Genomic DNA, 25,768 nt, shown 5'->3' with positions numbered 1-25,768 from the left:
GGGTAAAGAGGTACACGAGGACACGGTCCCTCTTGGGAAGTCCATTCTCTCTGGCTGTGAGAGTCTGAGTCAAGTCAGGTATCTCAAAGAGCACCCTCTAACTTAGGTGAATAATGTCAGAATAATGCCAGAAACAGCAGGGAGAGAAGACTGAGGGCCGGGATGAAGCCCTCAGTGGCATTAGAATGTCTGCCCCCTTCCTGGAAGAGAAGGCCTTGTGGTTCAGGCAGAGTTCTGAGCTCTGCTCCAACCCCTTGAACTAGACAGGGAAAGGCCTCTTCCCTTGTGCACTCTCTCCAGCCCAACTGTGACTGCTCCCCTTTGCACACGTGCGACCCCAGCTTTGACATGTGCATTTGAGAGGCCACAGGAAAATTGACACCTCAGAGAATCATAAAGGGCACTGAGCCCTCTTGCATGAGATAACCTTGTAACCCCCGACTCCGTGGTGATACTAAGGCAAACGGCCCCATTCTCCCCTGGTAACTTCCTCCTCTCTGTTCTGGAATGCTCTGCAGGAAGCCAGAACTTTGATGAATCCTCGACCTATGGCAAGGCCATCCTTCCCCCAGGCCAGCCGTGGGCCACAGAGCTGAGGAGCCACAGTGCCCAGAGTGAGTCCAGGAGCCTGCCAGCCTTCACCGTGCCCCAGGCAGGTTCCCCAGGGAATGCCACACCCAGCGCCACAAGCAGCAGCAGCTGCTCCACGGTGAGCCCCCCACCCCCAGGAGAACACGCAGGGCGGGTGGGCCCCTCATGCTCCACTGCCAGATGACTAGACAGACACCCTGAGAAGCACTGTCTCCCTCCGGTTGTTACAGTGCTCCGAAAGATGTCTCAGACACTCCTGACAGACACTAGACACTCTTAGCATCTGCCCTCCACCCCATCCATGTCGTGACGCCCGATCAGAGCAAGAACCTAGGCTGATCCCTGCAGACAGAAGCTTCGGCCACAGAGCCCTGTTGGCCTCAAGACACCTAGGACAGTGGTTCTCAACCTGTGTTACACAACCCCTGGGCACCGCCTAGATCATCAGAAAACACAGATATTTACATTATAATCCATAACAGCAAACTTACAGTTATGAGTAGTGAGGAAAATACTTTTATGGTTGGGGTCACCACAACACGAGTAACTGAGGGGCCGCAGCGGATGCAGCATCAGGGTTGTTAAGAACTATTGTTCCAGGAAGTGATCCAAGCATCTCATGGGGAGAGACTAAGCTTCAGAGAGGTTGGTGGACCGGCCTACATTGCACAGCTCATAAACAGTCGTCCCTTCATAGAGGCTGGGTGGAATGAGGCAGAGTGAGTAGAGAAACGTGCTTGTCTGTTCTCACTGGACTTCCGCTCCCTCCTGGTTTCCAGCCCAGCAGCCCTGAGGATTACTACTCATCTCTGGAGAATCACTTGAAGATCGAAGTAATCGAGAAGCTCTTCGCCATGGACACCGAGGCGAAGGACCAGTGCAGTACTCAGGTGGGCCCTGTGGGAGGGCGATGAGGGTTCCTCTGCAGAGACCCCCGGGGCGCTGTGCAAAGCTTGGGGGGGCAGGCGGCTTGTGAGCACCCCTCCTCCTACCGTTTCACTGTTAAGCCCTGAGCTTCCGTTGAACTGTCCACCACATCTCCTCCTTACTTGGACAACTGTTGTCACACTCCTGCCAAACCTCAGCCACAGTAAACTTAGGAGGAGGCTACTCCAAACGTTTCAGTCGTGTTCTCGCCCGCAGTGTAAGCGGTGGAAGTGGGTGGACGAGCAGCTCTCCAGGGGCAATCCTCAGACCTCCAGGGGCAATCCTCAGACCTCCGTTAGCCTCAGACTGGGTTCTCCACCCTAGCTTCCACATTGTTTCTCAGCGCATTGCCTTATCCTATCCTGCAAAGCCACTCACTGTTTCTGTGCATGTCTGTTTTCCTGTGACAGTGCCTGTGACACTTCTTAGGGCAAGCAGGCAGACTGGCTTTGGTACCAGTGTTGGGTACAAAGGTCTATCCGCAGCGAGGGGTCGTTTGCTGACCGCAGCTGCAGTGTGTATCTTCGCTTAGAAGCGTCCTGTTGTAACCAAGGGGGTCTCTGAGTATCTGCTGGTGAGAACGGCAGTCCCTTCACAGGGCCTGTGAGGGAGATGAAGATTAGCTGCTCCCTGTCCTAGGAGTGTGGCAAGAGTAGGATGAAGGGGAGCCCGTTGCGACAGAGGCAGGGAGCCTGCCTGGCTGAGGGAAAGAGAAAGCACTGTACAGGATGAAGGGAGAAACACAAGGAAAAGGTTATATCCCAACAGAAATTCTTGTGCCCTCCATGGCACATCTGAGCATCTCCAGCAGAGGTGTTTAGATGGGGGACTGACAGTTTGAAAAGGCTTGGGCAGGACGTGGCTGGGCCAGCCACTATCCAGCTTTGCTCTGTTTCCTCAGACGGACTTCAATGAACTGGACTTGGAGACCCTGGCACCCTACATCCCTATGGATGGCGAGGACTTCCAGCTCAGCCCCATCTGCCCGGAGGAGCCACTCGTGCCGGAGAGCCCCCAGCCCAACCCCCAGCACTGTTTCAGTACCATGTCAAGCATCTTCCAGCCGCTCACCCCGGGGGCCAGCCAAGGCACCTTCTTCCTTGACAAGTACCCGCAGCAGTTGGAAAGCCGGAAGACGGAGTCCGAGCACTGGCCCATGTCTACCATCTTCTTTGATGCTGGGAGCAAAGGGTCCCTGCCCCCATGCTGTGGCCAGGCCAGCACCCCTCTCTCCTCTATGGGGGGCAGATCTAACACTCAGTGGCCCCCAGATCCACCATTACATTTTGGCCCTACGAAGTGGTCTGTGGGCAATCAGAGCGCTGAACCCCTGGGGCCTCTGCCACTGGGGACCTCGCAGTTGGAGCCTCCCAGCACCCCGCCTCATGTCTCCATGTTCAAGATGAGGTCAGTGACAGATGTCTGGCTGGCGGGGACATACGGGGCAGGGAGGGTACATGCACACACTCGTTAGTGGAAGCTTCAGAGTCCCACATAGGCTTCCTGCCCGACCATATCCCCTCATTGTGTAGGCAGCCGGCACTTGTCCTAGCCTTCCTCTGATATGTAAGAACCAGACCCCAGAAGAAAGGAGAAAGGGCTGTCTTAGTGCCCCCAACCTGATGGCTGTCTACCTTTGGGTCATGTACGGGCCTCGAGCCCCAAAGTCCTTCGCAGACCTGCCAGCACCAACAGAAGAGAGTGGGGCTTTCTTACCTGGGGCTCATCTTTGGGCACAGATAGATATTATCGTGTTCTACCCATAGTCCTGTGCTTTCTACCTGGCCAGGCTCCTGCCCAGAGCCTCTGGGGATGTGCACAGGCACCTGCATCTCCTGTCTTCCCAGTAAGGGACAATCCCGGAAGCTGGTGTGTCTTGTCTGTAGCACGTACCCTTTGTAGAGCACCCCAGAGGGGCCTCTGCATGGGAGGCATAGATCCTTGTAGAGACTGCTGTCATCTAGCTGGGCAGGACCAGGGTGTCCAGGAGTGTGGAGAAAGGTACAGGTGACTGAACTCTTGAGCATCTTACAGAAGGAAAAGCCGGACTGCGGCTGCTCAACCCTTTGGCACTCTGCCCTCTGGGCCCATGACTTGTCGACCTGTCGTAGTCAGAAATATTGGATCCTGGGAAGACAGCAGGCAGCGGGAGGCTCTAGACTCCTCACACCCCCTCTCCTCTCTTGGCCTTGGCAGGTCTGCAAAGGACTTTGGGGCTCGAGGCCCATACATGATGAGCCCGGCCATGATAGCCCTGTCCAACAAGCTGAAGCTAAAGCGCCAGCTGGACTACGAGGAGCCAGCCTTCCAAGACACAAGTGGGGTAAGCCATGCCTTGTGAATGAACACCCGGGCATCGAAGCCTGAGGGCACGAGATGAGGCTAGGGCAGAGATGCAGGCCGCTCTGGTGCTGAGCACTGCCTGTGCCCTCTGGGTCTGCGAGGTACTCCACTCCACACGCGGGGCTCACTTTCCCCAACATCATGTCACATCTGCAGGGGGACCCTCCAGGCACCAGCAGTTCACACTTGATGTGGAAACGAATGAAGAGCCTCATGGGCGGGACCTGTCCTTTGATGCCTGACAAGACCGTCAGTGCAAGCATGGCTCCTGGTAAGCAGGCCTGGCCCAAGGGTCTGATGGAGGGTCGAGGACCCCTTCCCTGAGCCTTGTCAGAATAGATTATATCCAGGCCATGAGCAGGCTCCAGGTTCTGAGACCTTTACATGAAAAAGAAAGCAGGCTGAGAGCTACTGTCTGTCCTAAAAACAGCCCCAGATTCACTCTCTGGCTTGGATCCTCCAGATGAATTCACCCAAAAATCCATGAGAGGCCTGGGCCAGCCACTGAGACACCTGCCACCTTCCCAGCCACCATCTACCAGGAGTCCAGGAGAGAACGCCAAGAGTGGGTTCCCACCACAGTGCTATGCCTCCCCGTTCCAGGACTACAGTCCTCCAGGAGCTCAAAAGGGGTCAGGTGAGTGCTTTGGAGCTCACACCATACCCAGGGTCTGATGCGCTGACTGACCAGGGAGCTGGGAGGCAGCCACTCTCGAAGCAGCTCAGCACTTGGATGAAGGACTGCCGGCCTTCAGAGCCTCCGCTTAGGTCTGAGGCAACTGGTTACAGTTCCTAGGGCTCTTCATCCAGTGAATGAGGGTGCTTCAGCCAGGACCAAGTCTCTTCTTTATCCCAGAGCCTGCGTGGTACCAGGCCCAAGACACATCTGACAATGACTTAGTCAAAGAATCCCTGGAAGGGTACAGGCCCCTCACTGAGAACCTGACATGAGAGAGAGGGGGAGGCAGGAGGGAGAGGGAGAGAGAGAGAAAGGGCAGAGTACAGTTACTCCTGGCCAAGCAGGCTCCCCTGGGGCATGTCTACAGCCCCAACACCACCACAGGCTGGGGAGGCCTTGGGAGAAGGAAATGGCTAGTGTGGCAAAGGGCTGTGAGGGACTTCAGATCAAGACAAACTTGCTGCTCTGGGAAGGTGTTCTGGAAGGCTCGAGAAGGAATCTTCCAGTGGTCTGTCAGGTCAGGTCTAGGCTCTCGACACCACAAGACTAAGAGGCCATGCCTTTTCCTCAGCTCCTCGTTGTCTGAAGTGTACACACACACCAGCTTTCTCTGAGAGCTAGCACAGGGGATTCACTGATGGGAGGGAACCCTGGTGACACAGAGGGCTCAGCTGTTGCCACTGAAGCACACACGTGTTCCCACAGATGCCTCTGCTCCTCATAGACAATTTATGGTTTGAGGAAGAAAATCCCAGAGCCTTGTCTAGAGTAGTAGAGTTGGGGGAAATTTATAGTGCTGTTCTTGGAATTCTGTCCGTGGAACCGCAAAGTCCCACCCCCACACCCCACCTCCCACCTCCCCACCCCCCACTCCCCACTCCCCCCACCTCCCCATCCCCCATCCCCCACTCCCCCCACCTCCCCATCCCCCATCCCCCACTCCCCCCACCTCCCCACCCCCCATCCCCCACTCCCCCCACCTCCCCATCCCCATCCCCCAGTCCCCCCCACCTCCCCACCCCTGCTTGATATTCCAGTCCTACTGTTTACCAGCAGGTGGGCTGCCGAGTCAGAAGACTTAAAGAGAAACTTTAAAGTTTAAAGAGAGAACCACACATCACTCTCCCTGGTGTACACATCTGGTCAGCCGTAGTCAGCAAATGACAGGCTTCCCCAGCTGCTGAAACCGAAACAAAACTAATTTCAACTTAGATCATTTCTGCCCATAGTTTGAAAGCAGGGGTGGACTTAACAAGGGGCGAGTCATATTTATGTAGGAGTGCAGGCAACAGGGGGAAGGGTGGACTCCAGAAGGGAGAGGCCACTAGGACCGAGCTCTGTCTCTAAACTGAGAGAACCCTGCTGTTGATCCAGTCATCCTTGGATCTCAGAACCACTGTGATGCTGATGCATTCTCTTCTGACAGGGAATGGAGCCCAGGGTGAGAGGGCCGCTGCACCTGAAGTGGCCAGAAGCTGGAGACACAGTTGTTTGCGTGAACGCCCTCCTCCCTGGTCATCCACAGTGGAGTCGGTACCGTGCTGGTTGGTCCCTTACAACACCCTCCTCTCTCCTCCTTTCAGGAGTGGCAAGTCGACTGCTGGGGCCATCGTTCGAGCCTTACCTGCTGCCGGAACTGACCAGATATGACTGTGAGGTGAACGTCCCAGTGCCTGGAAGTTCTACACTCCTGCAGGGGAGAGACCTTCTCAGAGCTCTGGACCAGGCCACCTGAGCCAGGGCCCGTGGCCGGGCATGTCCCTGCCCAGCCATCTCGTCCTGCCAGCTTCACTTCTGTCTGTGTTGCAATTAGGTATCTCTAACACCAGCACACTTCTTACGAGATGTACTGGCCTGGCCTACTGGCCAGGCCACCAAGCCGTGGCCTTCATCTGACATGCTCACTTTACTCTCCATGTTTTAAAAACACATGGCTGTTTTACCTGCTATGTTTTACTGTTGATGAAAGTGTTCTGAAATTTTATAAGATCTCCCCCTCCCTCCCTCGAATTACTTCTAATTTATATTCCCCAAAGGTTTCTCTCTCACATTCAGCATCCATTCTAACACGCATGGTGGCTGTCGTCTCTCCTTAGGGAGGCTTTGGCTTCGTTCAACTAAAGTGTTCTTGTCCTTGTTGCCAAAGAGAAAGGATTTTCTTTCTAAGCTCCGCCGTGGGTTCTCCCTCTTCCTACCCCCCTCTGTCCCACACATATTGTAAAATTTAATGTTTTTAAGGCCAACCTTTGCTCCAGTTTTCATACAACTTATGTAAGCGATGTGAAGGGTCAGCTCTAGGGCTACCTGTGAAGCCACTCGGTGACGCTTACACAGTGGCGCTTACATGGTGGCGTTCCTAAGCCATTTGTCCCCCATCTCACCCTGGGGTCCAGTGGATTCGTGTTTTTACTCAAAAGCAACACTGAGTTTTGTTTTGTTTTTTAAAGAAAAAGGAAAATTTATATCTGGGTTTAGTGTTTATCATATATGGGTACTTTATAATATCTAAAAGCTTAGAAATGGAATCCTGCTCACAAAAATCACTTCTTTAAGATCTTTTTACGGCTGTTAACTTTATTCTCAGTGTTCTGGACACTGTATCCTGTGTAGTACTCCCACGGGCCTGTACTAACCATCACGGATCTCTCTCTCTCTCTCTCTCTCTCTCTCTCTCTCTCTCTCTCTCTCTCTCTCTCTGGTGACCTTTTGCTTTTGTGATATGCCATCGGTGTGACAAACAGTCCCAGGAGTGAAGTCATTAAGGAACATCGCAAGCTATCTTCTCTCCTCGTGTTCTCTGTCTCTTACGTATGTGTGTGCTGTTGCTGCGTGAGGGCTCTGACGTCGGCGCGTCGTGGGCGGGAAGGAAGCGCTTTCGCTTTTTCTCAGGCGGTGTTGCTAGCCCTTCAAGTGCACTGAGCTGTGTGACTGCCAGTCTCTCTCACATGGCACATTTGGGTGTTTCCTCGGCTACCATGAAATGGTTCTATCGGGAATTCACAAGGCAAGGAGGAATCACAAATGCAGCGACCCCGGTCCTTGGAGCTAAACTGGGAGAGGGTGCCAGGTGGAGGGTAGCAGGTCTGACCAGCCGTACGCCCTGCCACAAATCACAGTTCGCAGGGCAAATGACCCTGCACAGCCACGGTGCAGCGCCCCCTGCTGGCGAGCGGCGGGCAGCCCTCCAGGGACAGCCTCTAGCTGAGGTCAGTCACGTGAAGTGACATGAACAGGTAGAAAGCACTGAAAATGGTGTTCCAAGAGCACTTTGTAACTCACTGAGGGGGAGGGGAAGCACCTTTTGGGTTTGTGATACCAATCAACATAAGCTGTTGTTGACTAGGGTACAATAAAACTTTTCAGTGCACATGAAGCCCGTCAGGCAAGAGTGCAGTGAGCCTAAGAGACTTACTGCTCAAACCAAAAATTAATTTTGAAAGTCAATCTACCTGAAATTACCTAGGCATGGTGTTGTTCGCGTCGCACATCGGCGCACGGTGTGGCCTGACGCACACGGTGATGGAACTTGAAGGGTTACTGACGTGCAAACGCTGGTATTTGATTTCCTGTGTTGTTGCCTCAGCATTAAAGGCATTTGTTTCCCTTTGCGGTCTTACTAAAACACTCTGAGAACTATTCCGAGTTTCATAGTAATCTTTCCTGTCCATGTAACAACTTCATGACCGTTGCTGCATTGTCCAATTCCTACTGACGACATTATAACTGTACGGACTTAACTTTATAAGGAAATGTATTTTGACACTGATATCTTATTAAAGTATTCTGATCCTATACTGCTTGCGCCTCTTGTTTCCCGTGAATTTATCATGGGCTGCAACAAGGGAAAATAAGGTTCTTATTCAATAGCGCACAGAAGTGAACTTGGAAACTGAGTTGGACCGGATTGAGACCACCCCACAGAAAGTCTGGTGAAGGAAGGAAGACATTTGTGCCTGACAGTTGCCTAAGCACAGAAGTCATATCATATGCTATCTTATATATTTCTATAGCTACTCTTTGTCTAGCTAAGTCCCTTTCTCTGCATGCTGGGAGAGAAGGTAAGTAGCCATGGTCTCTCCCTTCAGAGAACCACACGAGGCACTAAAGTTCCGTGTATGCCCAGCAGAGGTTCCAAGGAGAAGAGCATCCTGGGCCAAGGTCAGGCAGGGCATCAGTGTGGAGTCAAGATCTTTCTAGGTAGTAGATAGAAAAGAAAGTCTTCAGCCAGAGACAGAACACAGCGGAAGCTCAGCTCTAGGCATGGACCCAGTGGGTGCCTATTCCACATGTGGCTTCAGTGAAAGCCACTCTTCTGGTAACCAGGGGGAGGAGGAGGGCAGCACATCTCCATTCAGCCCTGTGTATGATCAACCGTCCCAATGTCCCCTTGTGTGCCTGATGTCTTGGATTCACAATTATCTCGTTAGCTCCATCAGCCTAAGCAATGCCGTGCGTACGGTTTCATAGGTGAGACCAGGACCCACAGTGACTTCCAGATGTCACACAGCCCAAGCCTAGTCCTGTCCTTCTCATGCCCCAAAGCCAGCTATGTGATACAGCCTGTGCTAGGGCCCATTTACATTTCAAATAGAAAATTCCTGTCTGAGCTGCCGAGCTTGCTCAGTGACTAAGAGTTCTTGCCCTCGTAGAAGACCTGGGTTACATTTCCAACACCCACATGATGGCTCACAACTCTCTAATTCCAGGCGCAGTGGCTCTGATGCCTCCATGAGCACCAGGTATGCACATTGTACACACCCATACACACGAGCAAAGCACACGTACCACACAAAACAGCAAATCTAAAAGATTTGTAGAAAGACACTCCGGTCAGTCTTAATTTAACTCCAGGCATTCTGGGTCTCTTGCTTCTAGTCTTTCCCTTCTGACTTGGTCTCCAGAGCAAATTCAGGACTCAGGCCTGGAGGAGCGCTCTCCTGGTTCCCGGTGACTTCAGAGGGGCCTATAATGCTGTTCATTAGCCTTCACCATACCTGAAGCTGTGGTTGACCCTCCGGACCCTCCAACTTCCAAATTCAGCAAGCAAGTGAAGGGGAGGATGGGATGTCATTGTTCCTGGTGGGTTGGTAGGAATTTGGTCTTCTTCGGTGTATGTAAGCATAAGACACGGGGAGCCACGTCAGCCACTTCTGCTTCATGTATTGTTATCAAGGTGTTCAGGAAAGACTGGCTCAGCCTTTCTGGTTTATATTGTGGTTTAGGAGCAGGAATGTTGCTGCATGTGGGCACATGGCAGCAGGATCAGGTCCCTACATGAAAGTGATGGCAGTTGAGCCTCCTCCTGCTGTAGGTGTGTCCTCTCTCAGTGGGGTATACTATCTCAGCTTCCACCTACATGGTGGCCTCCAGATCAGACTCTTTCTGAGAGGGCGACTTAGATCCCCAAGGTTGAAGCACCAGGGTCTCCTCACCACCCCACCCCGCCATGGCGCTGGGTCAACCCCATGCCTTCAAAGCAGCACAGAGTGGTCAAATGCTGAACTGTGGTTTAGCTCAAGATAGAAAGTGTACCCATTTCCTCTATGACATCGAAGCTTCGACCACCTCCTCCCTTTTCCTCTTTGCCTGCCCATCCTGTGCTTCCGTGAAGAAGAATGTACGACTATTCTCTAGAAGAGTGGTCAGATTAACCTGTTTTTCTCTCCTGAAGCAGGAGTATCCCCAGATCAGCAAGTCAACCCTGGATGCTGAGAGAGTGTTGAACCCTACCCCATTCTAAGTTTTCAACTTCTAGATACTATAGCAAAGGAGACTGGATCCCAGGGAGACAAAGCCTATAACTGACCTGCTTATCGTCATACAGAGTCGGAGGCATGGCTGGGAGCAGAGCCCAGGCTAGCCTCATAGCAGCAGGGACCAATTTCTTGGCCAGTAGACAGGACCTCCCACATATTGACTGTCCCCCAGCATGGCCTGAGAGGTCTCCAGCCTCATCCTGTTCTTTTACAAAGGGTACTTTCTAATTCTCAACCAACCCTTACAACTCACCCCACTCCCCACCACAGTCAAGTTTAAGAGAGGCTTAAGAACACAGTCTTGCTCAATGGAATGATGTACTTTGTAGATTCATAAAAAGTGAAGAACAAGAAAAACTCAGGTTCCACTATAGAGAGGCCAAGAGTTAGAATTTCTTGTGCTTGGTTAACATTACTGCAGTGTGTGTGTCAGGATTAATGAGGGTGTACATTCTTTGAAGCCTGTACTGTAGGAGTAGGCGTGAGATGACTAAGTAGTTACACGTACTGGCCACTCTTCCAGAGGATTTAGGCTCAATTCCCAGCATCCACACGGGCTCATAAATCTGTAACTCCAGTCACAGATGATCTGATGCCCTCTTCTGGCCTCCATGGGGACCAGGCACGCATGTGGTGCATACACATGCACGCAGGCAGAACACCATACACATAACGTAAGTAAATGCAAATTTTAAAATATTGGCTGTAAATTTTGTATAGTTTTTAACCTATTTTTTGTCCTTTAAAAAAAAAAGTCTATCCAATCTATCCAAAGTACATTCCATTGAGCAAGAGTGATCCGTAAGCCTCTCTTAAACAGTGTGTGTGTGTGAGTGTGTGTGTGAGAGTGTATGTGTGTGAGTGTGTGAGTGTGTGTGTGAGTATGTGAGTATGTGAGTGTGTGTGTGTGAGAGTGTGTGTGTGAGTGTGTATGTGAGTGTGTGTGTGTGAGTGAGTATGTGAGTGTGTGAGTGTGTGTGAGAGTGTGTGTGTGAGTGAGTATGTGAGTGTGTGAGTGTGTGTGTGAGTATGTGAGTATGTGAGTGTGTGTGTGTGAGAGTGTGTGTGAGTGTGTATGTGAGTGTGTGTGTGAGTGTGTGTGAGTATGTGTGTGTGAGTGTGTATGTGAGTGTGTATGTGAGTGTGTATGTGAGTGTGTGAGTGTGTGTGTGAGTGAGTATGTGAGTGTGTATGTGAGTGTGTGTGTGAGAGTGTGTGTGTGAGTGTGTGAGTGTGTGTGAGTGTGTGTGTGAGTATGTGTGTGAGTGTGTGTGAGAGTGTGTGTGTGAGTGTGTATGTGAGTGTGTGTGTGAGTGCGTGTGTGTGAGTGAGTGTGAGTGTGTGTGTGAGTATGTGAGTGTGTGAGTGTGTGTGAGTGTGTGTGTGAGAGTGTGTATGTGAGTGTGTGAGTGTGAGTGTGTGTGTGAGTGAGTATGTGAGTATGTGAGTGTGTGTGTGAGAGTGTGTGTGTGAGTGTGTATGTGAGTGTGTGTGAGTGCATGTGAGTGCGTGTGTGTGAGTGCGTGTGTGTATGAGTGTGTGTATGAGTGTGTGTGTGTGTGTCTGTCTGTCTGTCTGTCTGTGTTTGATGGGTGGGGTGGGTTTTTTGTTTTTTGAGGTTTTTTTTTTGGTTGGTTGGTTTCGTTTTTTTGAGACAGGGTTTCTCTGTGTAACTCCAGCTGTTCTGGAACTCACTCTGTAGACCAGGCTGTCCTTGAACTCACAGAGATTCTCCTGCCCCTGACTCCCGAGTGCACACCATTTGTTTCATCTTTCTTACCTTGAGTTTTGGGCCACATGCTCTCAGAACATCCTTTAAATCAGATCTCTCGCTTGGGTCTTCTGGCTTGACAGAGGCAATGGGTGTGGGCAGGGAGACTTCAAAGGCCAGACACCGTTCTTATCACCCTATATCAAGAGTACACGTGACCACCACAACGTATAACTGGCGACAACCTGGATCCCTCAGCGGAGGTTGTGTTTGTCAGCTCTCCCTACTGTAAACGCGCTGGTGTCTCAGGGTATAACATGTTAGGAAATGTTTACGTATGTGGTGGTGATGGAGGGAGCATATGATAAAGGCAGAAAAGAGAAGAAATAGAAATATTTGCAAGAGCAAAGATGAAGGAAAGGCTGGGTGGGTGCTGGACAGAAGGACAGCAGAGGATGGAAAGGGGACATAGTCAGGGAGAATCAGTGGTGGGAAGGTGACGAGCTGGCTCCAGTGCGACCACTTCCATCCCTAGGGAGCGACCCCTGGGCTGGGAGTGGGGCTGTGGGAAGTTTGAGGACATGCAGTGAGACAGTCGTACTGAACGCATGGGTCGAGGACCAGTGAGTGTCAGGAGTGATGGAGAGTTATGGCCATATACGGACCGTTATCACAGTCACTGTTTCCCTCCAACTACATCTTCCTGTTTTAATGAAAGCAGACCAGACAAACTTGAGTCTACCAGGATGAGGGCTCGGTAGGAGGTTGCATGAGAGGGACTTAAGAATGCTACAAACAGGGCCTGTGGGAGGCCTCAGTGAGTAGAGGCACATTTTGCCAAGCCTGACAGCCTGAGTCCTGTTCCAGAGATCCCTGTAGTAAAGGAAGAAGGGTGGGTCCTGCAAGTTGCCCTCTGACCCCCACCAGTGCACCACAGCACGCACACCCTGCCTTCCCAACACACACGAAGTAAATACATAATCTTTAAAGTAAATGTTCCAATAGGAATGTCCATTATGCTGGGCATGGTGGGTGGCACACACATTTAAGACCAGCACTTGGGAGGCAGAGGCAGGCAGGTCTCTCTGAGTTTGAAGTCAGCCTGGCCTATGGATTGCGTTCCAGGACACCCAGGGCTACACAGAGAAACTCCATTAAAATGGACTGTGGAATCTAAGTTGCATGTTGAGCAAAGAGAAATCATTAAGAGGTGACAGTCAACGAGAACAAAGGTGGGGTTAGGGAATTGTGTGATTCTTGGGTCACCTAATGGTTGGAGAGAGGGAACCAAGCAGAGAGAGAGCCACTGTCAGAGGAAAGGAGACTTAACAGGTTAACCCAGGGCCAGGGGTTCCATGTCTAGGTATTCTAAAGAAGTGTGGACACTGTGTTCAGATAAACTCTGCACACAGAGGTCTAAGCACCACTTTTCATAGTAACCAAGAATGAAAACATCCTGGCCTTCACAGGAGCACAGAGCACGGTGGCTCTGGCACAGCTGCCCCATGGACAGGCACACTGAGCGCCAAGAGGAGCACGCTGAATGGGGATCCCAGAGATGTTAGGCTCAGAGAGAGAAGATGCTCCTCCTGTGTTCGCAACACTCTGAAAAGGCAAACAAAGTAAATGGAGAACAGATCTCTGTCAGAGCACAAGGGCACGGAACAGCTTGAATATAGAGGGACACTGTGCACGAGTCCTTGGATGAATCGAATTATTCTATATGCTCTATGACAATCGTGAGAATTTACATGCACACACAACAGCACAATAGGAGGGAAAATCTTTACAATGTGTGAACTTTAAAATAGAGCAAGATCTGAAGTTTCAGAAGTGGCTGAAGTAGATGGAGAAGGCCTGATGGTGGCTTGCTCTGATACAGGAGACAGAAGAGGTCAGAGAGAGCAGAGCCAGGGAAGGAAGAGATCGTAACTGGAGAGAGGCCAGGGCTGGCAGCTCTGGCCATCAGCGGGGACAAGGTGGAGATGAGTGGGGGAAACCTGAGATGCTGAGCAGGGGAGAGCCCCTGAGGATGCTGTGCAAAGACCTGGAGAGTGGAGAGACTGGGAGGGGACAGATGCGCAAGCCATGGGTAGGTACAAGGGCTGAGTGCTGACTGGTGGCCTGGCAGACTTGATCTATCCTGACTTCCGAGGTAGAGAGACTTGAGGAACATCATGAATTGTTTTGGTAGTCTCTCAGAAGCTTAAGTCTGGGGCAGACCTCTCCTGGAGCGTGGTAGAGAGCGTTGGACAATTCCCAAGTATCCATGAAAGCTCCCAGGCCTCCCTCATGTTCTAGCATGTAGGACCCATCCCACAGTGCACTCTGAGCATATGTTTGTGTGTGTTCAACTTTGCTTTCTAGAAGCAAGTATAAGACTTGCCAGGGCAGCCTCTTCCCTCTCTGTCCGATCTGGCCTTAACCCCTACGAGGGGGCCCAGTGCTTGGACAAAGAGAAAAAGGAGACAGTTGCAGCTGGGAGACCCAGTTGGTCCCAAACAAAGGACGCTTCCCAACCCTCATTAGCCTGGGTAAGGCGAGGGAAGCTGAGCGTGAACACTGACTATAGTTAGGGAGCCACATGAAGGGACAAGGCATGGCTCCAACATTCAACTCGGGGTGGTGAAGATGTCTCGGGTTGGGTTAGGCTGGCAGGAGTGGGTTTGGGAATGTAAAAAATCCGTGTCCATTCCTGCTGCTTAATTCCCAGAGTACTGACTGCACCAGCCAGAGTAACTTCCGCCTGAGGGTCAGACATGCTGAAGGAAGCCACTCTGGGCTGAGCCCAGGAATTGCGGCCAGTTATGGGCACTTTCTATCTACAGAGGGGGAAGTACAACACGGGCAAGAGAGTGGAGCTCATTATTTAGTAAGATAATAATCGCATGCCCCTGCACTCCACTAATGACAAAATAGGCTGAGTGAAAAGGAATTGGTAACCTACAGTATTATGGGTATTTAGGTAGCCACCCCTACATATTATGTCCCTCTCCAGGCACCATACTTTAACAGAGATATAGAACAACAAACATTGATTCAAAAACAGATGACCAAAATGGCAAAGGGACTCTCAACTATGTCGCCAAAATTAATTAAAGTACGTGAGGAAGTGTTTCCAGAGAAATTAAGATTCAAGGAACCTCAAACGCCCACCTTCAGATACTTGGAAAGACACAGTAAATGGGGTTCTTCCTGGTGCACCCAGGATGGACGCAGGCCTGAGGAGGGGCAGGGCTCTGTCTGTAAGGCCTACACAGACTCCCCTCGCCCCTCAGCTTGCTGTTTGTGTTTTCTCAGTCTGACAGAGAAAGCGTAGGAGAGGTGGAAGAGCATGAGGGATGTGGCCCTGTCAAATCCAGGTGAGGCTCCTTGTGCAGGCCATGCTGGTCCTCAGAGACGGCAGAACCTGGAGACTGAGAATGAAGAGAAGGGGGTGGTCATGCCCCTGAAGTAGGAGCAGAAGGAACTGTGAAAATTGTGTTCACTGGAGAATTTTTAAACTGTTTCCTTTGTTACTATTGATTTGGACTGTGTGGTTATTGGAGATACTGTAAAATCCCACAGAAGTCAGTAACCAAGGCAACAAGTCACACAACTCAGAATGACCCTGAGAGATCCCTGAGGAGATCCGCCTCACGCCTAGTGGGTACCTCCTCTGGGGCAGCATCCTACTTCCCTGGGACAAGCAAGTGATGCAGAACTTATCTTACATCAAGCGATAACACGCAGAGAAAGTCCCTTTAGCACAGCCCCACTTGGCACAGCCAGGTGCCTCCTGAAGACAGACAGGTGACAGTCCTTAGGAGACATCTGATTGGTCACATCTCTCCCTTATCATTGCCCTCAGGGTGTGGTCATTTCTATACTCAGGGGTGGGTCTGGATCTTGAGAAGTCAGACAATAGCATTTTGTCTTTGATCAAAAAAAGAAAAATGGCAATATGCCTCAATGGCTTCTCTGTCAAAGGCCTCTACTGGGTCAAATTACGGAAGGGATCTCAAACGAATTCCAAAGGAGGGAAATTCTTCAGACTTGGCTCACCCCTGTTCTTCAGAGTGTCAGCCTCTCCCCAGACAGATACATTGAAAATGGTCTCTATTAAGGACAGCCAGAGGACAATCAAATAAAGTGTCACCCCTTAGGATGCAATGACCAGAAACAAAGATACTTGGGGGGAAAAAAAAACAAGAAAATCTGAACAAAGTAAGGGCTTTTTTTCCAAATGGTGTGCCATTTTGTTCCAAATAATTGGTTTGTTGGTTTTTTTTAAAAGTGTCTCCTGGTAATAAAATATGCTAAGGGGAACAGCTGGGAATGAATCTGACAGTTCATCTTTATCTTTGTAAAGAACTACTCCCAAAGTAAAGTTTATTCAAAATCAATCCCTGGAAAGCATATATACAAAAATATTCAAACAGAGTGCTGTGCAATAGGCATGCAAACCAGCCACTTCAAGTGAGTGTTAGCCATTGACAATTACAACAGGATATCAATCCAGAGGAAGGGGATGTCTGTGAGCACAGAGACGGTGAACTGCAGGGAAAGGCGGCTCCACGGTTAACAGCACCATCTGCTCTCACAAAGAACCAGGTTCAGGACCCGGTGCCCACAGGGCAGCCTATAACCATCTGTAGCTCCAGGTTCTGGGGATCTGATACCTTTTGACTTCTGCAGGCACTAGTTATATGGGGGTGCACAGACACACATGTGGGTACAATACACACATTAGAATTAAATGTAGAAATCTAAAAAGCAACAACCATGCAGAGTAAATGCAGGATTGATATCTACTGAAGAACAGCACACTGTGATGTGGAAATGGGGTTTAGCAGGATAGATCTCTGAATTATGTAGACGGTAGTAAAACTGCTAATCGTATGAAGCCTTAATAAGGATGGGTGTGTGTTGCAAACACTTAGGTGATCATGGAAGAATTTTTAAAGTAATGTATGGCAAGACAAATAGGGAAATTTAATTATAATTTTTAAAAGAATGAGGTTTTGTTTTGTTTTGTTTTGTTTTCTTCAGAAGAACAGAAAGAAACCTTACCTGAGAGCCGTGGTGCAAACAGAAGCCAGGAAGTAAGGAGTCGGTTAAACCTATTGGTAATTGTATGAAATCCAAGAGGCTGTTTGTAGTAAGTGGCAAACATCACAGCAAATTAATAAAAAGAGATCATATCAGAGGCTTAATAAGTAAAGGTGCAGACGAGAGAAAAGGGCAAAAAAGATACAGTACAGAGGCCAACTGAAGAATGTTCTGGAGCCCACCCCAGCACCTGACCCTGGAACCCACACCAGTGCCTAAGACTGGAACCCACACCAGTGCCTAACACTAGAACCCACATCAGGACCTAACACTGGAACCCACACCAGCACCTGACATTGGAACCCACCCCAGAACCTGACCCTGGAACCCACCCCAGCACCTGACACTAGAACCCACACCAGGACCTAACACTGGAGCCCACACCAGCACCTGACACTGGAGCCCACCCCAGCACCTGACATTGGAGCCCACCCCAGCACCTGACCCTGGAACCCACACCAGTGCCTAAGACTGGAGCCCACCCCAGCACCTGACCCTGGAACCCACACCAGTGCCTAACACTAGAACCCACACCAGGACCTAACACTGGAACCCACCCCAGCACCTGACATTGGAACCCACCCCAGCACCTGACCCTGGAACCCACCCCAGCACCTGACACTAGAACCCACACCAGGACCTAACACTGGAACCCACACCAGCACCTGACACTGGAACCCACCCCAGCACCTGACACTGGAGGCCACCCCAGCACCTGACATTGGAGCCCACCCCAGCACCTGACCCTGGAACCCACACCAGTGACTAAGACTGGAACCCATACCAGTGTCTAACACTAGAACCCACACCAGGACCTAACACTGGAACCCACACCAGCACCTGACATTGGAACCCACCCCAGAACCTGACCCTGGAACCCACCCCAGCACCTGACACTAGAACCCACACCAGGACCTAACACTGGAACCCACCCCAGCACCTGACCCTGGAGCCCACCCCAGCACCTGACATTGGAGCCCACCCCCAGCACCTGACACTAGAGCCCACCCCAGCACCTGACACTGGAGCCCACCCCAGCACCTGACATTGGAGCCCACCCCAGCACCTGACCCTGGAACCCACCCCAGCACCTGACACTAGAACCCACACCAGGACCTAACACTGGAACCCACACCAGCACCTGACACTGGAACCCACCCCAGCACCTGACCCTGGAGCCCACCCCAGCACCTGACATTGGAGCCCACCCCAGCACCTGACCCTGGAACCCACCCCAGCACCTGACACTGGAACCCACCCCAGCACCTGACACTGGAACCCACCCCAGCACCTGACACTGGAGGCCACCCCAGCACCTGACATTGGAGCCCACCCCCAGCACCTGACCCTGGAACCCACCCCAGCACCTGACACTGGAACCCACACCAGGACCTAACACTGGAACCCACAGGACTGGAACCCACACCAGCACCTGACACTGGAGGCCACCCCAGCACCTGACATTGGAGCCCACCCCAGCACCTGACACTGGAGCCCACCCCAGCACCTGACACTGGAACCCACCCCAGCACCTGACACTGGAGCCCACCCCAGCACCTGACACTGGAGCCCACCCCAGCACCTGACACTGGAGCCCACCCCAGCACCTGACACTGGAACCCACCCCAGTGCCTAAGACTGGAACCCACACCAGTGCCTAAGACTGGAACCCACATCAGCGCCTAACAGAAAGGACTGGAACCCACAGGACTGGAGCCCACCCCAGTGCCTCACTGGAGCCCACCCTAGTGCCTAACAGCAAGGCTGTCAATAAGAAAGCAAAAGCCAGGAGCAGGAGCAACAGTTTATAGCAACGAAAGGGTCCTCAACAGTAAGGTGTGGCCGGCCAGGCTGTGCCTGCCTGTTGATTCTGTTTGCAGTGGTGTGATATCAAACTCAAGGCCTCACGTGTGCTCCATGTGCTTTCTCTTAGTAATATTTATAAATGCCTGATAAACCTATGAAGAAAATTAGAAAACCTAGGATCTTAGTAGGAGATTTTATCGCATGCCACTCCATGGCTGGTAGAGCGTGTAGGAAAGACGGGGGACCAAGAAAGTGAAGACGCCTATGCCCGTGGAGGGACTGTTCTCAAAGCCAGGGTCCAGTTACGACCTTATCCAGAATATATGAAGGACCCCTACAGACCATCAACTAGAAAGAAAATGATCCAGTTCAAACACCGTCAAAAGACTCGAATAGACATTTCTCTAAGGAAGATAAAGGACCAGTCAGCTCAGTCACTCTGCGTTACTGTTACCAGGAAATGCAAAGCAAACACAGTGAGGTCCCGCCTCACAGACCGCTGGCGCGTGTGAATCCTAAGTGGACTGCGATGTTGGTGGGCTTTGAATCGTCCATGCATCTAGAACTTTCTAGAAACTTGGCTAAACAGAGCTACCAAGCAATCCTGCAGCTCCACTCCAAGCTTCACCAGAGAATGAAAACACATTTGTACGGGGCAACTTTGTCTTCAAGTGTTTGATTCGTAAGTCTCCAAAGGGGAAATGGCCCAGGTAGCCGCCGGCTGGGGGATAAATAGGTCGCATGTGGTGTATCCATACTAGGGAATATTATCAACCACAGAAAAGCAGTGAAGAAATGAAGAGTCTCAGAAGTTGTTGTGTGGAAGACGCTGGGAAAAAGGCAGCACATTGCACTCACACCACCTGTTCAGAACAAGTAAATCCAGAGACAGAACTAAATCTGTGGTTTCCAAGGCCAGAGAATGAGAAAAGGTGGGCGGTCTCTCCTTGGGATTGTGAACATGTTGTGGAGTTAGACATGGGTCCACAATTCTGTTAACACACTGAAAACCACGGAACCGTACACTTTAAAAGGTCTTGACGTGTAGATTTTTGTCCCTGTGAAAATGAATGATGATAAAATAAGTTAAAGGTACTAAGAAACAAGATCACATTGAATTATTCTTGACCCGACAACTACCAACCAGGCATTTTGAGAGGCAAAGGGTGATCTGCTAAGGCCGTAATGCCAGCACTACGCATGCTGTAACACATTTCAAAGGTTTAAAATGACTCAGAATATAGTTCCTGGCCACAGAGAAATGATGACACAAATCAAAAACCACATGTGAGTTTACGGATCACTAAGTGTGGAACTGAGAAAACCCATGGATTGTAAGAAAGAAGATAGTGGGGAAGGAGAGAAGCAGGAGCTAGCTAAGTGCTAGCCACTGAGAGCAGGAGAAAGCTAAATGCTGGGGTACTTGCCCAACAGCCTAAGGTCAGTCCTCAGCACCACCAGAGCATAACTAAGTAAGCAAATGGAGAGACACTCCTAGCCAGGCAGAGGGGCTCACATCTGTAACCCCACCACTGAGGAAAAGGAAGAGGAGGAGGAAGAAGAGGAGGAGGAAGAGGAAGAGGAGGAGGAGGAAAAGGAGGAGGAAGAGGAAGGGGGGAGGAGGAGGAGGAAAAGGAGGAGGAGGGAAGATTGCCAGGAGTACCAGGCCAGTGTGGGCTATGGAGTAAGAGTGTTTCAAGAAAAGCAAAGCAAAACAAACAAACAAAAAATAGGAGTTATCTGCAGCATCAGTGGGAACAACTCAAAGCTGAGGGCACCCAGTTGCAGCTCTACTTAAAGAGAACACAGAGCCTTAGATGTGACTCCTAGAGACAAGGGCACCCTGAGAACCAGTGGTGTACACATTGATAACGAGACTTTGGAAGGTTGAGCCTAGCAAGGTGCCACATTATCTGTGTTGGCAGCATTTGGGAGGCGGAGGCTGGAGGCTCACCATGAAATACTAGGCCAGTCTGAGCTATTTAGCAAGGTCCTGCCTCAAAAGGAAAACAGAAGCTAAAATGCAACCAGCTTTTAAACATAACAGAAAAAAAAGAAACAAGAAAATCATCAAAGCCATAGTTAGTCCTTTAAAGATAACAATAAGATTAGTAAGCAGCTAGCAAGATTATATATATATATATATACATATATATACATATATATAACAGGTATTAAAATTAAAGTTAATATAATCAATGTTGTGTTGCTACATTAAGTAAAATAGACTCTGAAAACAGCCAATAGTTAGAAGTATGTGAGTTGTTATTTCTCTCTCTCCCTCTCTCTCCCCCCCCGTGTGTGTGTGTGTGTGTGTGTGTGTGTGTGTGTGTGTGTGTGTGTGTGTAGAGTTTATATATACCACATGTATGCAGTTTCCACTGAGGCCACAGAGAGCGTCAGGTCTCCTGAAACTAGACTTTCCAAGTGGTTGAGTTACCTGATGTGGTGCTGGGAACTGACTTCTGGCCCTCTGCAAGAGCACTACCAGCCCTTAGCCACTGAGCCATCTCTACAGTCCCAGCAAATTTAATTTAAATAAAAGTTTACCACTAGGAAAACTTCAGTCCCAGATATCTTTAGCATTAAATTCTTCCAAATGTTTGAGAAATATCACTCTACCTCAAACACGCTAAGCGAATAAAAAGGGAGACATTCTCGGACAACGTTTTTTTTTTTTAAAGAAATTATTTATTTATTTTAGGTATAGAATACATTGTAGCTGTCTTCAGACACACCAGAAGAGGGCATCAGATCCCAAGACAGATGGTTGTGAGCCACCATGTGGTTGCTGGGATTTGAACTCAAGACCTCTGGAAGAGCAGCCGGTGCTCTTAACCACTGAGCCATCTCTCCAGCCCTCGGACAACGTTTAAGAGCCAAAGCTTTACACATGCAGAGCAAGAAAGATGGCTTACAGAGGTCAGTCTCAACTCATAGCGGTTCACATGCCATCAATGAGATATCATCAAATGCAGTGATGCTTGAAGGACTGTGTGCTGTGAACAAGCTGGAGTTATCTTAACACAGACCAATGGACCAGTGTTGACATAACGACTTAAGAAGACAAACGAAAAACGTTTAGCGAAACTGAGAGCGTTGTGTTGCAATTAGAGATGAACTCCTTCAATGTCAAAACTCACATTTAACAGTGAAAAAAATGGAGAGTGTTCCCAAGAGAAACAAGACAAGGACACTAACCCACACTCCAGCTCTAACTGAGACAGAAAACCAAAGTTATTTTCTACCCTGTGCTCACACTGAATGCCACAGTCCTGACGCCCGCCATGAAGGGTTTTCCCCTCAGACCAACCGAACAGTTCTCCAGAAGACACCGACTCAATTCGTTGCTGACACTATCTGCTGGAGATAGCATCATATCCCACCTGTTGAGGACTCAGTCCCACAAGAATGCCGCCATGTCTGACTCCAGTGGCAAGTCACAGGCACTACCTCTATTTGGCTAACACAGTCCATAGAAATCAAAGAGGTTCTGAGCGAGTCAGCTGCTAAAAGCACGAGGAGCTTCCTTCAGGGACCTCCTCATGTTCTTGGAATATAATATGTTCAACTGTCTGGAAGCCCCATTGGACCCTCTCCTTCTGGAGTTTTATGGAAGGGTCATTACTCTGTCATCATTAGTGAATCAACAATGGGTGACCAACCTTCAGTGCCTCCCCCTTCAGTAGAGTTTAGGGGCTGAAGATCTTTATTGTCTAATCCTTCCGTAGCCATTCTGATGATCAATCCCAATCCTGAAGCTCTCTGGGTCCACCAGGTCCCAACCATCTTGGCATACAATAGCCTCTCACCACTCCGAAAATTCCAAGGATTTTAGAATGAGAATAAAGATCGAATACACATTTGATAATGTTTTAGACATTGTATTAAATGATATAGGCAGTGCTATAAAATAAGAAAAGTGTGTGGGGTTATAAACAGGAAAAACATCATTATATACAACTTATGTGATTGTATACATACAAAATGCAAAGGGACTTGTAGATAAATCACCATGGTTAATTGGTGAATTTGGCTAAATTAGGGATTCAAAAATGTCATGCAAAATTAACTACATTTTATATACATCAACGAATAATTGAAAAGTTCGATGAAGCTAGAAAATGAATGCTGAAAGGGACTAGGTATAGATCTCTCCTGAGAGACACATCCAGAGCATGTCCAATACAGAGGTCAATGCTAGCAGCAAACCACTGAACTGAGAACAGGACTCCCTTGGGGGGAATTAGAGGAGGGATTGAAAGAGTTGAAGGAGCTTGCAAGCCCATAAGAACAACAATGCCAACCAACCAGAGCTCCCAGGGACTAAACCACTACCAAAACACTCTACATGGACTGACCCAGGGCTCCAACTGCATATGTAGCAGAGAATAGCCCTGTTGGGGCACCAGGGGAAGGGGAAGCCCTTGGTCCTGTCAATTTTGGACCCCCAGTGCAGGGGAATATGGGGGGGGCAATAAGGGGGATGTATAGGGGGAATACCCGTATGGGGAGGGGGAGCGGAGGGAATGGGGGCTTATGGATAGGAAATCAGGAAGGGGAATAACATTTGAAATGTAAGTAAAGAAATATATCTAATAAAAAATAATTAAAAAGTTCCATTTTAAATGAGTTTTAATTCACTAAATCAACAAAAACAAGAAAACGATTAAAGACAACTAAATAAAGAGCTTCGAAAATATTAAGAAAACCAGAATTCCGAAATAAAGAGCTACCCCATATTCATAGGTTATTATAGTTTAAAATGTCTGTTATCCTCAAATTTGGGCATTAAGTAAAATTTTATTTGTGTATGATTGTGTGTGTGTGTGTGTGTGTGAATGTGTATGTTTGTGAATGTGTTGTATGAATGTGTGTGTGTGAGTGAATGTGTGTGAATGTGTTTGTGAATGTGTGTGTGTATGAGTGTGTGTGTGTGTGTGTGTGTGTGTGTGTGTGTGTGCTCTGATAAGAGTTGATCTAAAGGTTTTGGGGCATCTTGAGTATCCAAGAGAGCGCTGAGGAAGAACAACGTTGAATTTATGCTGCTGGATGGTAAAACTTACTTTAGGGCTGAGGAGATGGCTCAGATAAACTGCTCGATGTGGAAACTCAGGACCCAAGTTTGAATTCCCAGAATCTTTATAAGCCCAGACGCAACAGCACACGTCTGCAATCCCCATGCTTGCACATGGGACAGCAAAGAAAGATACTTTGTCTCAAACAAGGTGGACAGCAAGAGCCGACATCTGACCTCCTCACACACGGGCGCATGCTTAGATACCTGCACTCACTGTACACACACACACACACACACACACACACACACACACGCACACACACCTACTGAAAGTTACAGTAACTCGGACAGTATGGTATTGTGTAAGGAAAAAAATGAGTCAATAGAACAGATGGGAATAAAACAGTCTAAAAACTGACCTCCTGTGTAGCACACCACATGACCAGAGCGATGGGGCAGGGCTATGTGAAAAGAGGTTCAATAAAGTTTGACTGGAGAGCCTTTTAGAAAACCAGCCTCAGCTCCTCACCCTACACATAAAGCGTTCATTTGCACAGCGGTGGAAATGTAACAGATTCAGCTTCCAAAACACGAGTACGCTGTGTTCATGCTCAAGAAGCCGGCGATTCCCTGAGTGTGAAGAGTAAGTGATGACATAAGCCTTTACCTCCAGCACAGGCTTCACCTGGGATGTGTAAAGAACTCCTCGAATCAGTCCATCAGAAATGCCCCGCAGGGAAATGAACACAAGATTAAATATGTCACAAAGTTTTTATAGCTCCCAGGCCTCCTGGTGCAACACCTTTAATCCCAGCACTTGGGAGACAGTCATGCAGATCTCTGTGAGTTCAAAGCCAGCCTGGTCTACATAGTGAGTTCTAGAACACCCAGAACTACCTACATAGCAAGACCCTGACTTGAAGAGCAATAACAGCATGCGTTTTATGGACAGTGAAAGCAGAAAGTGGTGCTAAAGCGGCCAGCAGCACCAAGCACACAGCCGACGTGACTAGCCGGAACACCGCTTCAGTACTGGTAAAAGAATTAATTCATATGGCCACCTAAGAGTATGGCCACCCCTCTTCTGCTGTGTGTGTGTGTGTGTGTGTGTGTGTGTGTGTGTGTGTGTGTGTGTGTGTGTGTGTGCATGTGTCCATGCATGTGTCTCTGGATATCAGAGGTCAGGGTTCAGTGTTTTCTTCATCATCTTGTTTATTTTTGGAAAAGGATTCTCACTCCCTGAAGCTTACTAATTGGAGAAGCTGGCTGGCCAGGGAGCCCTGGGATTCTCCTGTCTTTTCCTCCTAACACTAGGATTCCAGGCACATGCCACCATTCCTCCTAACACTAGGAATCCTGGAACACGCCACCATACCCAGTGTTTTGTATTGGTGCTTAGGTCTGAATGTTGGCATGAGTTTAGCTATTTTATTGAGTTCTGATATATACCACCCTCCCAATTCTTACTCCAACCTAACTGCTTCCAACCCCCCACCCACCCACTGCCAACCTAGGTAGGAGAGAAAGAAGGTTAGAGGAAAAATGGGGCATTAGACTACTTCCTGCTGATTTGGGGAATGGGCTTCCTAGGTGCAAGTCCAATCTTCATCATCAGAATACCCAGAAATCTAGCAATAGCAAAGTAGCACTCCAGCAAACACAGCACCAGGACCAGCAGAAGCGGGGGCAGCAGCAGTGGAGGCTGCAGCAGCCACCCCAGACCCTCCAGAGCTCCCCCATTACACCCTCTCCAGAGTCCTCCGAATTAAACTCTCTGCAGCTAGCAAAACTCATTGCCCCACCCCTGCTAGTGAAGGCAAACCGTAGTAACCCGCGGTGAAGCG

The 25,768-nt window shown here is 49.6% G+C and overlaps 1 protein-coding gene and 1 pseudogene across 2 annotated transcripts in view; both read left to right on the top strand.

The window, feature by feature from the left end:
* Epas1 (endothelial PAS domain protein 1) overlaps positions 1-8,332 on the top strand; it is an 81,425-nt gene extending 73,093 nt beyond the window's left edge. The window contains exons 10-16 of one of the 2 annotated variants that reach the window (XR_015621698.1): positions 11-709; positions 1,371-1,481; positions 2,420-2,925; positions 3,715-3,841; positions 4,018-4,132; positions 4,325-4,498; positions 6,124-8,332. Coding sequence is in view for 1 of the 2 variants with exons in the window: in NM_023090.2 (NP_075578.2) it covers positions 519-709; positions 1,371-1,481; positions 2,420-2,925; positions 3,715-3,841; positions 4,018-4,132; positions 4,325-4,498; positions 6,124-6,275 (1,376 nt within the window). In the remaining variant the exon portion in view is untranslated. 2 annotated transcript variants of the gene reach the window in all.
* Positions 8,333-9,986: 1,654 nt separating this feature from the next.
* Positions 9,987-25,768, top strand: part of LOC148005044 (uncharacterized) — a 36,702-nt pseudogene continuing 20,920 nt past the window's right edge.

The sequence above is a fragment of the Rattus norvegicus genome, chromosome 6, assembly GCF_021556685.1.
Source record: "Rattus norvegicus strain SHRSP/BbbUtx chromosome 6, alternate assembly SHRSP_T2T, whole genome shotgun sequence".
Classification (NCBI taxonomy): Eukaryota; Metazoa; Chordata; class Mammalia; order Rodentia; family Muridae; genus Rattus; species Rattus norvegicus.
Note: the sequence above shows the minus strand (reverse complement) of the source record. Positions and strands in the feature narration are given on the sequence as shown.